Source organism: Lissotriton vulgaris, chromosome 7 (assembly GCF_964263255.1).
Source record: "Lissotriton vulgaris chromosome 7, aLisVul1.2, whole genome shotgun sequence".
NCBI lineage: Eukaryota > Metazoa > Chordata > Amphibia > Caudata > Salamandridae > Lissotriton > Lissotriton vulgaris.
In genome coordinates, this window is record NC_141695.1 from 998,568,233 (window position 1) to 998,582,760 (window position 14,528).

Sequence of the window (14,528 nt, forward strand, 5' to 3'; positions counted from 1 at the left end):
ACTGGGGGCTTGTGAGGTGGAGTCTGAAGGTCCTCTCATACCCTTCAAGGTCCCCTTTACGTGGCAACTTAGTGGCGAGGCCTTGTAATTCCACCAGGACTGGTAACTCATAGTGGCGCCCTAAGAGGAGACACAATCTTTAATAGTGGTGTCTTTGAAAACTGATGTGACTTAAAAACCTCAGTGATAAGACACTTGCACTCAAAAATACTTACAACGGCATTACGAAATACCTGGCTACCTCAACAATTGTTTAAGGGAAAGAAGATTTTAACTGTATTTGCACATTATTGTTGAAGAGTTTAGACACATGGTGAATGTGTCCACTCTTTAGCACAGCCCTCTTATTTGATACAGCTGGGCCTTGTATTCTGCTGAATTAAATTAAATTGTTACCAAGTGAGACCAAGATCTTACGACATGCAATTAGCAACCGTTCAGTCCTTGTAATATGTTTAGTCAATGTCTCAGCTCGACTTGAAACAACAACTGATGACATATGGACCCAGCACTTCAAACAAGGCAGTTTATTTTAACTACAACCAGGGCAGCATCCATAAGATTGTGTGGTTTTTGCCACAAATGAGCAGATTAAGACGCCTGATACAAAAAGCAAAACAATTAATATAAAAAATTAAAGCATTAATGAATCATGAGTGCAAAGTTCTAAGTGTTAACACACTTATTAAACATTTCTCTGTACAAATGGATAAGCCAACTCTCTTATCAGAGATGTTGCTGTGACAGATCACACAACAACAACAGCTGCTAATCTCAGGCTATTGTTAAATATGTGGTGGCTTGTGTATGTCGTATTTCTTTGTGAACTTCAACAGCAGCCTTTGAAATGAAGTTCATTTATATTCATATATTTCCAACAACTTTTAAAATAACTTAACACAAATCGAAAGGAACAGAAAATGTTCTCAAGTGAAGCAAAGGAAAGTAATAAACCAACAAAGCACAGGGGGGACTGGTCACACCAAGGAAAGTTTTGACCAACGAGGTACAGCTTTGTTGCTTGTGGGGCTCCTTAGCTTGATCTACATATGTAAATGAGTTTGTGATACAGATATTTCAGAAATAATCTTCAGTAGCACCAGTGAACAATCCTGCGTGAAAACAGAGATGCTTAGCCACTTCTTAAAATGCATGCAACATTGCAACTCAAATAGCCGAGAAGCAACTGTCCACTAAATAACCAAGCTGGAACAACAATAAGGTTCCTAGGGATGAACAGCAGAAGCCTATTCCACACTTGAGAGAGCAGTGATTTCTAAAAAAACTAGAAACAAATACATCCCAAAGAAAAGTGAACATTTTAGATGGTACTCACAGCCGGGTTAGTTTCAAGTTACTCTGAAACAGCAGTTCTGGAAGAACCTGCAGCTTGTTCCTGTTCACACGCCTGCAAGCAAAGAAAAAAATGCACTTGAATTAAATGTATGAAATATTTGTAAAGGAGTGACTTTACATTTAACCAGCCTTGTAAATTAAAAAAACAAACATCAATGACAATTTAATATCCTACCCATATCTATCAAAAAATACACTGTCCAGGAACCAAAGCTGGAAAATGTTGCTTACCTGTCAATATAGTGCTACCCATAATCAGTATTCTTTAAAGATCCTAACCTGAGGGTAATATTCTTTGCAGTCACACAAGTGTGTGTGATAAGAAGGAATAGAATTCACACCAGTACCATGGATGCCGCATTGCTTTCATAGCTGAGTAATCACATGATAGTGCAAGCAGGCAACACGCCTCACTTTCAACTAGAAAGACAGGCAGTAGTATTTAATTAATTCTGTTCATAAATACAACGTCATCTTATCAAATAGAGACACCTGGGTGAGACTTCTTTTCATAAAGCTTTACCTTCATCCATTGCAACCTTTTCTTTTCAATATTGATTTCATATATTTCACTGCATGATACATTTCTCAAAGTTTATATTTATCAAGAGAAAACATCATTGGAAACCACCATAATTAAGAGTGCACTAAATAGGATTGAAGCAAATTCGGTATGGTACTATACATTATATCTGTGCTAGATCACAGAAACCCAGTGAGACTGCTCTTCACAATAGAGAGAATTGTTGTCAGGGTTAATCCTTGGAGTTAATGAAAAAGAAACATGTTTAGAGAAAAGGGAAAGAGATTACTTGAATGTTATGAACTAAAGTAGTTAGTGTTGTTGGCCAAGGTTTGAATCTGTTTTATACTTACACACAAATATTGGACAACCTCATCACTTATATCGCGAGTCCTCGTGTTATTTCTGTTGCGCGGGCTATATTAAAAACGTACATTAATAAATAAATATATCCAGGTTACTGTAATGTTGGAGGGCAAGAGGGTCATCCATGATCCTGTTCAATACATTTCAATTAGTGAACCTTCTCAAAACCAAATACAATTTGACAGCATACGCACCAACCTTATCAAATTGCATCTTCATAAGTTTTCTATTACACCTATTTCATCTTATATTGGTTTATTAAACTGGTAAACTGGAATTATTGTGTGAGGAACAAAACAGTAATTCGTACAGAAAAGCACAAGACAAAAATAGTACTTATATATATTAGCAATGTACAGACCTTGCCTTCTGTGAAGTTCATTAGTGAAATAAAGAATACAAGACAATATGAACTGCAATGTAACAAAAGGAGTATGCGCTCTCAATAGGGTAGTGCAGATACTGCAGAGATGTTGAGTGTAAAGTTTAGATTTACAGATTCAAACTACAACATGGCTAACACAGCTTTCACCTTCATGAAGGAGGTCAAATGAATAGTACTCAGTAGAATAATAACACTTTATATGTGTAAAGAGACGCAGCTGAATAACATCAACAAATTATTTGTATTCTCTACAATAGTCAGTTTTGAAAGAGAAAGTCCAAATGAGAACTGTTTCAGGCACATCTGAATAGATTCTTCTGGCTTACTGGAGCGTTTCGTTTACACACAACTCCACTTAAGAGAAACATTTGCTTTGGTTAATTTCTGCATCCAATTATTTGAGATCCAACTTTATGTTCAGAGCTTTACAGGGACAATGTGTAAAGAGTTGTATAACCCTAATATTGTGAAATACATTCTACAGAATGTTTTATATCCATGATCACAGCCGACGCTGGTCTGACTTTGCAGGAACCCTATCATTGTGCTCAGTGATGGAAGGGGTACCTGGGCAAATATGCCCCTCCCTTGATACAGGCAATCACTCTTCTGAAGCATGGTTAGTTAGTGTGTCATCCTTCCTTGGAACTGCTGTAATATAGTCTTTGAGCAAAAGATGGTTTGAGAAAATGTGATCACTCAGGCCATGGCTTGTATCTCAGTTCTGGTGATCTCCATTGCCATTTTGATTGTGAGTGGAAAGGGTGGAGCAGAATAAATAGCTTAATTTGGCCAGTGCAGAGTAAGAGCACTGGGACCTGCTTTCCTAGATATAAAGCTATGCAATGAGGGACTACTAAGGCTTAGGAGAGAGGACAATCTGGTTTCCCCCAAGCAAAGCTGTTCAGGAAGTAGGACCTAGGGAAGCACATACAGCGTGATGAAGATACACTCTTTTAAAGCTGATAGCATAATATTGCTAATATGATTTTCACTTGAATTAGTTTCTCTTTTTCCAATAGTGGAAGAATTGTGGTGGATAATGCAGTAGGTTTGAAAGAAGGCGTCCATCTCCGTCTAGTTCATAATGTAAGTTGAACTGCCCTTTGTGCAGGCTCTACCAGATGTAATTCACTTGTACAAGGCATACCAGTATCAGAAATACCTCGGCGTTCGACAGAATTACTTATAACTTCCTGCAGGGCATGAGGAAGTGTACCCCGCTTTATTTGTTTATGTTGAATGCATCTTGTTCATCTTCACTAGCAGTACACCTGACCTTCAGGAAGAAAAGAGCCTTAATGGAATTGGGAATCTGCCCTCAGGTCAGTGTAGATTTCAAAGTCAGTCACAATTATAACACCTACAGCTAATTTGGAACCAAGCTGCCATCTTTGAGTTACAACCACACTTTAGTAAACTCCTTAATATAATATGGTGTTATAGCCCATATCGGAGTGCTATACTGGTTGTTAAATATCTTGAACCTAATTATAGATCAAATCCTTAGGTGAAGGCCTGTTGCAAGGAAGAGGGCATCTAATAATCAGTATAGACAGCAGTAGATACAGAACTGCCAACTTCTCAAAAATATTTATTGTGTGATGTGGGGGTAGGGCCTTGAAGGGGGTAAGACTCTGTGCCGAGCACTGTCTAAGAACCACTGAGACCTTTTGCCCCCTTCCTTACTTACAAATAACAAGAAGCAAACAGAGCACAGCAGCATCAGAAGCTGATGTGGCACCAATGTACACCAGTTATGCAGAACATCTAAAGACAAGAAGGACCCTCTTGGAAACCAACTGTGTGAAGTGTTTCCGGCTCACCTGGTACTCCTCATGCGATTTTGGCTCCTCACTGGGTGACTGTTTGAAGAATGCCTATATCATCTGGCCCACTGTGGCACTGTGTCAGGTGGCAGATCAGCAGAGGGGCATTTGAACATTTGAGCAGAAGACCTATATCAGGCATTATTGGCCCAGTGTCATTTCATTGTCTTGAATGGTACTCCCAACATTCCAAAGTTCTACTATGGACTCAAAAGTGAAATAAACCAGTTGATCGGGACTGACCCAGAGCCCAGTATGTATCACTACTGAGAAGCAAGATGTTTTGACGATATATCTCCCTAAACCAGCATACTCTTCCTAGGCAGAGAACCAGAGCCGGACTGGGAACCACAACCAGCACTGGCAAAGTGCTCGGCCGCCCATCCCCCCCCCCTCCCCACTTGGGGGGGTTAGAGGTGCCGCCAAGCTCTTTCCCGGAGCCAGTTTTCAGCCATTTTTGTTACAGCTATACTGCAAAAACGGCCCTGTAACAAAAATGCCCCCCAGGGGCCCATAACCGGCCCCAACCTGTGGGGCGCACCGGGGGATTGCCCGGTGCCCGCTATGGCCAGTCCGGCCCTGTAGACAACCCAGCATATCCTGGAGCTCATGTCAACCTTTTGCAGCAAAACAAAGTAAATAATAGGGCATAAAATATACACTTTGCAGCAGTGACTTTTTTAAAGATCAACTCTTGCTGTGTAAAAATTGCAGATTCCTAGCGCCGGTGGCCTCAATCATTCATCCTGATTGAAAATATGTTCCTATAGGTTGAGCTTCTCTCTATACATCCTGTGTTTGCCAGAGAGAAACTGGTGAACCCGATGGCAGAAATCCGAAAAGCCCACTGCATCTTCCTTCATACTAATTAAAATGATGGGGAAGTTGATTAAATGCACGATTTTGTTTACTTAGCACCACTTACAAAAAAGTTTCAGCATGATTGAAAATAGTCAGGGCACAAGTCCTAAATAAAGAAGTGGGGGGACGCTCACAGACAGGAAGTGACGTCACGGCCGGAAGTGACGTCACAAAAGGGAAAAACCTAGTGGTGGGGGGACGCTCAGATATGTGAAGTGACGGCACGACCGGAAGCGACGTCACGAGAAGGGAAAAAAAACGAAGTGGGGGGACGCTCAAATACGTGATTGCGCTCACAGGACGGGCGGGCTTGTCTGTGGCGAGCCATCACTGTGCATCTGGCACTTGGTGGGGACAAGACAGGCAGCGCCTGGGTTTTGAGGGTTAGTGGCCAGTGTGCGCAGTGCAGGCATCTTGGTGCTATGCTGATGTCCTATCATTGGTAGCTTTTAGAATGCACTAGAGCAGCAGCATACTGTACAGATTAATTCATGAATGCTCTCCTAAAGCATACCAGCTTTTGCGCAGGGGGGAACGGCGTCCACCCGGTAAGACCCCTTAAAATAAGTGGGGGGACACCGTCCACCCGCGTGGTACCCCGACTCGAGCCCTGAAAATAGTGAATTTTGCCATTTTGTTGCAATGCAAAATCCTAGAAGATATATAGTACCAGAATGCGACTGACAGAAGCGTTGTAATCTTTTTATCGTTTACAAAAAAATCCTAACGTTGGAGATAACAGAAAATCTACACCCAATGGGCCGATTTTTTTTTTGTACACTTGGTTCAGGACCCGGCATTTCGAGGCCCGATGACATTTATACATATGAAATTCTGACACACAGCTGATCAGACTCTATCGCCCACCGCAGTTTAGAACATCTAGACTATATTTGCCTGTTTGTGTAAATAATCATTTTCCCATCATTACATAGCAGACTATTCAGAAAAAATGTAGCAACTTTTCAAATTGTCTGAAAAGACAGTCTTGTTATAGTAATCTCAAAGCCCTGTGGATACTATAGTTTGCATTTGAGGTAAAAAGGAAAGACGAATATATACTAATTTTGCGGTTGATTTCTACAAAGGGAAACCAGAAAACCCGGATTAATAATGGCTTCAGGACATCAACAGCCCCCTGTCTACAGCTAAGCAGCTAAGGGCAGGGCAAGAAGTATAAACTACAGAAAGGAGATAGGGCTCACAAAGTCATTTCAAGCTTCCCCTGATCAGTTTAGGGCTCCTGAGTCCATGGGTCACAACACACCGGGATGGGTAGCAACAGGGAGGGCCCTGCATTGGATTTACTGGGATAGCGCCCTGGGCAGAAAGAAAATGATGTGTTTGTCATGGGTGCAGGATGACATTGTGGTGTGACGGCAGGAGGTGTGAGGAAAATGGGAGGAGGGCAAGGGGTTGATGGGGAGCTAACAATTACGATGAAGTACATGAATGGCTGATTACAAAGTTTTTAAGGGACTCGATTGAGACCGAGTGGAATAAATAAGCTGCTGTTTGCATGACATAAAGTCGGGCAGCTGCCTTCTGCGCCCCTCTGAATAATGGCGCCCCGGGCCTGGGCCCAGCTCACCTATGCCCAAGGCATTCACTGGGTAGCAAAGTGTAAGCCACGACCAGTAGTTGCCACCCCTGACAACCCTTAATTGTTGCTCATGCTAAAAGCACCACAGTGCATGTGTTGCGCATGTACATGTGTTGTATGTGACTGTTACTGCAGCAAGCTTGTGGTCTTTCTTCTTTCTGGCAGCAAGCTTGTGGTCTTTCTTCTTTCTGGCAGCAAGCTTGTGGTCTTTCTTCTGACAGCAGGTCTAGAAGAAACCAGGCGCGGTGCGTCCATTGGGGCGTGGGGGCGTAGCCCCCCCGCCCGCAGCTCCCTCGGCGTCTTTGAACTTAAGTAAACTCTCAGTTTACTTAAGTTTAAAAACGCCGAGGTTGAACTGACAATCATGTCAGTCAACATGACGCCGGACCGCCCGGTCCGCGTCATGTTGACTAACATGATTGTCAGACCAGTGGGGGGCAACAGGAATCAGCACAACAAAAGTGCGCATGAGTAGGGACGGAGGGCACCGTGCCCACGCATGCGCACTTGTGTTTTGACCTGTTTTGACCTGTTTGCGCATGCCCATTAGGAGCCCTTTGGGCTCCTAATGAGCGTGCTACGGGCGAAGAATAGCCATGCCCTGGCGCTGCTAGGATTGGCTTAGAGGGGCTGTACCTTTGGTGGTGATCCTGCCTCCCGTCTGTGTGTGGAGGCGCTGCGCTCCCTCATCACACAAAATGTCCCACTGCGAGGAGGAGGTTTAAGGGTAAAGAAGGTTCATGTATAACCATAATTGTTTATTGCCTTAACATCAGAGCGCGGAAGGCTGTGTTTCTGTACTGGCAAGAACTATCTGCACCTGGGGTTTCACAGCTGGCGAGCTGTTCTCTGTGCGGTTTGATTGGCTGGTACCAGGGCTATTGTTTCAGTAATAAATCCACGAACTGAAGTGTCCACCTATACAATAAGTATCTTTTAGGCATTTGCAGGACATAAACCTGGCCTGATGTGCGGCGAATCGCTTTACATAATGAAAGCAGAGATATGCAAAGCGAGTAGTCTCAAATATAATGATACATTGGGGCAAGTAGGAAGGTGGGGGCACGGAATGTTAGGGCCACTGTTTGGTTTTAAAGTGACCATAGCTTATTTTTATGACATGAAAAATACATTGATTCAGGATGGATAGATGGATGGATGAATCATGAATGCAGGATGGATGGATGAATGAATGTCATGGATGCAGGATGGATGGATGAATTTCATTGATTCAGGATGGATAGATGGATGGATGAATCATGGATGCAGGATGGATGGATGAATGAATGTCATGGATTCAGGATGGATGGATGAATGTCATTGATGCAGGATGGATGGATGGATGAATGTCATTGATTCAGGATGGATGGATGAATGTTATTGATGCAGGATGGATGGATGGATGGATGAATGTCATTGATGCAGGATGGATGGATGGATGAATGTCATTGATTCAGGATGGATGGATGGATGGATGAATCATGGATGCAGGATGGATGGATGAATGAATGTCATTGCTGCAGGATGGATGGATGGATGGATGAATCATGGATTTAGGATGGATGGATGAATGCCATTGATGCAGGATGGATGGATGAATCATGGATGCAGGATGGATGGATGAATGTCATTGATGCAGGATGGATGGATGGATGGATGAATGTCATTGATGCAGGATGGAAGGATGGATGAATGTCATTGATTCAGGATGGATAGATGAATCATGGATGCAGGATGGATGGATGAATTTCATTGATTCAGGATGGATAGATGGATGGATGAATCATGGATGCAGGATGGATGGATGAATGAATGTCATGGATTCAGGATGGATGGATGAATGTCATTGATGCAGGATGGATGGATGGATGGATGAATGTCATTGATGCAGGATGGATGGATGGATGGATGAAACATGGATTCAGGATGGATGGATGAATGAATGTCATTGATGCAGGATGGATGGATGAATCATGGATGCAGGATGGATGGATGAATCATGGATGGAGGAATGTCATTGATGCTGGATGGATGGATGTCATGGATTCAGGATGAATGGATGAATGTCATTGATGCAGGATGGATGGATGAATCATTGATTCAGGATGGATGGATGAATGTAATTGATGCAGGATGGATGAATGTCATGGATTCAGGATGGATGGATGTGGTGGAAGTGTAATTAGAAGGTATGCTCCGCTCGCTCGCTACATGCCGCTCATCCTGAACTTTTACGCCCACCACTTTCAAATGTCACCAGCCGCCCCTGGAAGAAACATATCTGCACAACTTTGATCAATCGACTTTTTTTCAGAACAAGTCTTTGGAAAACATTTAATTGAGGGCTGTTAATTAATGCCCGGTCACCTCCGGTTATGAAACCGAGCACAGCCAAGGGGTAGAAGTCAGTGTGAGGGTATCCTGGTGCCTGCGAAGAACTGCACGTGCTTCAGAGGATGTGCGCGAGACAGCAGGAAAGACGCGATGTAAACCCTCTGCACCACAGGACACTTTGTGGTCCTCTGACGCGCTGCTGGGAATGGGGCAGCGGTATGTGGAGGGTCTGCTGCAGCACATCTGGTGCGAGCCACAGGGGGTCGGGGTTGTCAGGGGAGAAGCATTGGACAAGGAGAACTGTCACTTTGAGGCCTGGAGTCAGATGCTGGAATGCGGAGGAGCATCATGGGAAGACATGAAAAAGACAGTCTTGACCGAGGGTAAAGCTGTAAATTGCCGAAAACCTTCAGTGCCTTCCCCAGAGTCTGTTGACATAATGTACTTAGCAATATTCTTGGCCTCGCCGCCGCCGCCGCCGGCTAAAATGGGGGCTGTGCAGGAGCGACGCTGCATCGAGGCAGAGATACATACATCCAAGAAGGGAATAAATACAGGCACACAAAGGGCAGACAAGGGCAAACGGGGAGAGATAAGGCAGATACCCGCAGACGGGGTGGAGGGAAGGAAGAAGAGAGAGAAAGGAACAATCAAGAACACCATGTGACACAGAAGAACGGTAAGGAAGGAGAACATCAGAAAGCAGCAGCGAGAGTTAGAAACACGCACAGAGATTAGAAGATAGTGAAACATAAACAGAGACAGACTGACAGGCATTGTAAGGCAGATAACGGGCTGCCAATTATACTGATACAAACCTCCAGACACTGATACATGCTGAAGGGTGTAGACACAAGGGCAGAAGAGCAAGATATGCAGGCAGACAAACAGCAGACACATGAAAACACAGCTAGTTAGACAAGCAGTGGAACTCGGTAAGATCTCTTTGCCTCAGCAGGGAATAAACACTGCTGCTCCTCATCCGTATAAAATGTTGTCCTCCGCCTATTTCGGACTTAGAGGTAGAACCTGGTGGTGACACAGAGCTGAAAAGTGAAAAGATTAACCATCGTTGCTCTGATAGTCGTTTGAGGTGAATGCTTTTGATGGTTCTCCCACAGCAGTCAGAACTCAGCATGCTCCTTCGGGGATCTTTATCGACAGAACGTAAAAGGTGACTATGATGACGTTGCACCACTCATACATAGGCAGGGGTAGTAAGTTACTAGTGTGTAATGGCTGCAAAGGCATATCAAAGATTGAGACCCAAACCACGGCTTACAAAAAGATGACAAGACTGACAAACCCACAGGAATATATGTTCACCGGAAAGATTAAAGTAAGTTAATAATTAATGTTTAGAAACAAAAAAGCACTGACATTTACCATGTACAGCTTATGACCTCACTTATTACATCACTCATAACATGGTAAATGACATAATTGATTACATCACTAATGACATTTCAAATAACAGTGTTGATGACATCACTGATAAAATCATCCAACGAATGTGACAATTTTCCATATGCTTTCCATACTGGAAGAAATGTGCAAGCTACGCCAAGGCTACATATCCTATCACCTCTGTAGGGTTAATGGGCATAACCTTATGCAACATGCAGGACATAAAGCATATCTTGAACGCACTGCTCTGTGTTATACTGGTATGCAGGTGCGTAAGACATTAATGCCTTCATCAATGTATTGAGCCTTGAATACCGTTGAAAAGTGTGTGTAATCATTATTTACTTTAATGAAATGTATCTGTTGCAATAGAATTTTAAGTCACCTGTCTCACAACTGTGCATTAGCCACTGATATGGCATGCACGATGAGGTCCTATTTATAACCCTCTGTAGTTTCTAAAATACTTTACAAATATTCCTGACATGAGCAGAATGGCATACACCATTAGAACAATGCTTATGTTCATACTGCAACTTGAACGTTTAAGATTTACCCATACATTATACATTCTTCAACAATGTATATTGTCTAAGAATTTTCACAAGCCTTCTGGAAATAAACATCTGCACCTTATAAATCTCCATTTTACAAAGATATTGTCAGTAGCACTGCATGACAAATCTGTAATGTAAGCATGTGCAATTGAATCAACAGATGAATTATGTATTGTATGGATAATCTTTAGTTTTTTTCATATATTTTGGCAACAGAACTTTGATTTGTCACAACATATTTGTAACACACGTCTGCAACTCACACTGGTTGTGTTCAGTCTCTATGTTGTTTAAATGAGGTAATGTTGCACTTTTTCACTTAAAACATTTGTTTATCTGTTGTGCTGCCACTGCCCTTGTAAATCCACTGCCCTTCATTGCTGCTGCACCTGTCCCCTCTACCCATTGTATTCTCTGTGTGCATTCCCCTACCCCTTCTCTTGCTGATCCATTGTGCTCTCATTTCCCCTGTGCGGTTACTGCCCTCTGGTCCTACTCCACTCCCCTGTCCCTGTTCTCCAAGTACTTGCACCTGCCTCTGCCCCCCTGCCCCATCCGTTCTCCACATGCATGCCTACGACTCTTCTCACTCCCTGGTCTGTTGTGATACTACGCTCTGTTTCTGCCCCTGCACTCCTTTCCCCTCGTTCTCCCGTTAAGCACCCCTACCTCTTCTCTCCCTGGTCCAATTGTCCTGCCCCTGTGCCACCACTGCCCTTCATTATATGGCCAGGGAGTCACCGATGTCCATGAATACTTACCATTACCTAAACACCCCAATGTCACAACAATGCAATGAGCCCATTTCTTATTTCTTTGGGTTAGGGGGTTGTAGGACCCCTGGCTGTATTTATTATAGTTTCTACTCAATAAAAAAAACATTTATATAACATTTTTAGACAGCAAACGCATTATTTACAACTTGCTTACAAATGTGACCTAGCCCTAACAGAGACTCTAGTACACCGAACCATAACTAATCTGTTCCTGTGCAACCAACAAAATATTCCATAATCATTCCAAGTGAGATCAAGACTGGCTCTGCCCCTTCTTTTTACCCCTTCCTCTGTTCCAAAAGACGGATGCCCTCCTTATGGGTAGGGCCCACCTTCCCTCTCCCCTCCATACTGGGAGGTCTCCCACCTCAGAAATTCTTGTGCAGGGGACTGGCTGCCCTTAGGATGCCTACCATGTCCACCCCCTACATCCAGGTTCCTCGTCCCGAAGGGCCAGTGCTAGGTTGTGCCCAAATGCGCCTGCGCGGATGTTTGATAGGTAAAGACCGTCCTACCCTCCCTGGTCCAATTATGCTGCCCCTGAGCCACAACTACCCTTCATTACTGTCCCTGCCCCACTCCTTCCCCATATCAGATTGCTTTACCTTGTGGAAGTGTAGAGAGAACAAACGTTGCTTTGCCTTAGGTTACCACAAGTATTTAGGATTGTTTCGAAATATACATAATTGGATCTTCAATTGGGTCACTTGCTTTGTAGAAGGTGTCGGCTTTACAAGCTTTGTTAAGTGGGTTACTAGGTGCCTGGAGTCTACCATGCGTATTAACTTTTGGGCTAATCTATCAGTGGCGCGAATCCCATGTGAGGTCGAAACCGTATTGAGATGGGCTTGGCTTTTCCTTCGCTACATTATGTATAGGGCATTATATAGATTGAGAACACTCTTCTTCTTGTATTTGGTGCCATTGAAAGAAGACTGTGCATGTTGAAGATGTATGTCATTTCTTGTATTATATGTACAACTCGAGGTTCCATCATGAGGAGTACACTTTCTGCCTTACCGAACTTGGGGCCTTTTTAGGATACATGTATCGAACTCTCTGGGCGCAAATATTGGTAATTTGAGCTGATACACCAATTATGACAACCATTTCTGGGGGCATCTACCATTGACATAAGATTGTGTTTTACCTTTTTTTCTGTATCAAGGTTCTTTTGCATGTATGTCCTTAGACACATATAAATGAAGTTTATTTCTGCTGTTTACATCTTGTTGGGCGAACTTTGACTATGTCACTAACTACCAAATACTTATATTCATATGTGTGTAATGAATTTAAGACACGCAGAATTTTACTGCTAGAATGATTTTTCAATATGACTAAAGGCTTTTGCAATAACTTTGGTGACCTGTGAATCAGCTCTGCTTCTTTTGTTTGGATATATTGTTATTGGGAAACAACCTTTACATTGCAACTTTTGCAATGCACTACCATTACAACAAAACTTTTACAATGCAACATCCATTACACCGCATCCCATTACAACGCAACCATTACAATGCATGACACTACAACGCATACCACTACAACGCATGTCATTACAATGCATCATTACAACGCATACCGTAAAAACAACGCATACCATTACAACGCATACCATCACAACGCATAGTACCCTTACACTATCCAACACTTACCCTACTGTTGCACCCCCTGGAGTTAGAATAGTATTTTTTACCCCTACACTATCCAACACTTACCCTACTGTTGCACCCCCTGGAGTTAGAATAGTAATTTTTACCCGTACACTATCCAACTTACCCTACTGTTGCACTCTTGGAGTTTGAATAGTAATTTTTACCCATTCACTATCCAATACTTACCACACATGCAATGTAATGGTATGCGTTGTAATGGTATGCGTTGTAAAGGTAGTATGCGTTGTAATGGAATGCGTTGTAAAGGTAGTTTTTAAAAATTCATTGTAATGGCATGCGTTGTAATGGAATGCGTTGTAATGGATGTTGCGTTGTAAAGGTATGCGTTGCAATAGTATGCATTGTAACGTCAAACATTAGTTGTTATTGATATACTTGTGTGAATGTCGAACGTAATATATCGTTCTTGTTTTCTACTTGTCACCCAGCATGCTAATGACTTACCAAGATCCGAGCTCTATGTTTTAGATTTTCTAGGGATTTGGAACATGCTAAGTATGTTATTTTTAAATTACTGTTTTTTAATGGATATAGATAATCATTATGAAATAGGACACACTCTAGACAGGTTGAAGGTATCACCTCTCTCTCCCTTATGTCAATGCCCAGTGTTTCGAAAACTCTTTCAATTCATATTGTGGACAACGGTGGACACTTTTTCTCAGGTTCAATAATAAGTTCTTACTTTTCTCGGTTATGAGCTGACCAGTATATACAGTCAGGGTTAGCCCCACATGGGTTCACTTTATTATTTGCTTTATAGATTTGTGCATATCGATGGCCCAGTGGACACATTTCTATCCACTTAAGGAATATATACTTTCTACTACGCTATGAGTATTCCTCAGAACA

At 42.6% G+C, this 14,528-nt stretch overlaps 1 protein-coding gene across 2 annotated transcripts in view; it reads right to left on the reverse strand.

The window, feature by feature from the left end:
* Positions 1 to 14,528, reverse strand: part of SLIT3 (slit guidance ligand 3) — a 967,014-nt gene that overhangs the window by 791,939 nt on the left and 160,547 nt on the right. For both annotated transcript variants that reach the window (XM_086931418.1, XM_086931419.1), the window contains exon 4: positions 1,337 to 1,408. In XM_086931418.1, the coding sequence (XP_086787544.1) occupies positions 1,337 to 1,408 (72 nt within the window). The remainder of the gene's footprint in view (positions 1 to 1,336; positions 1,409 to 14,528) is intronic.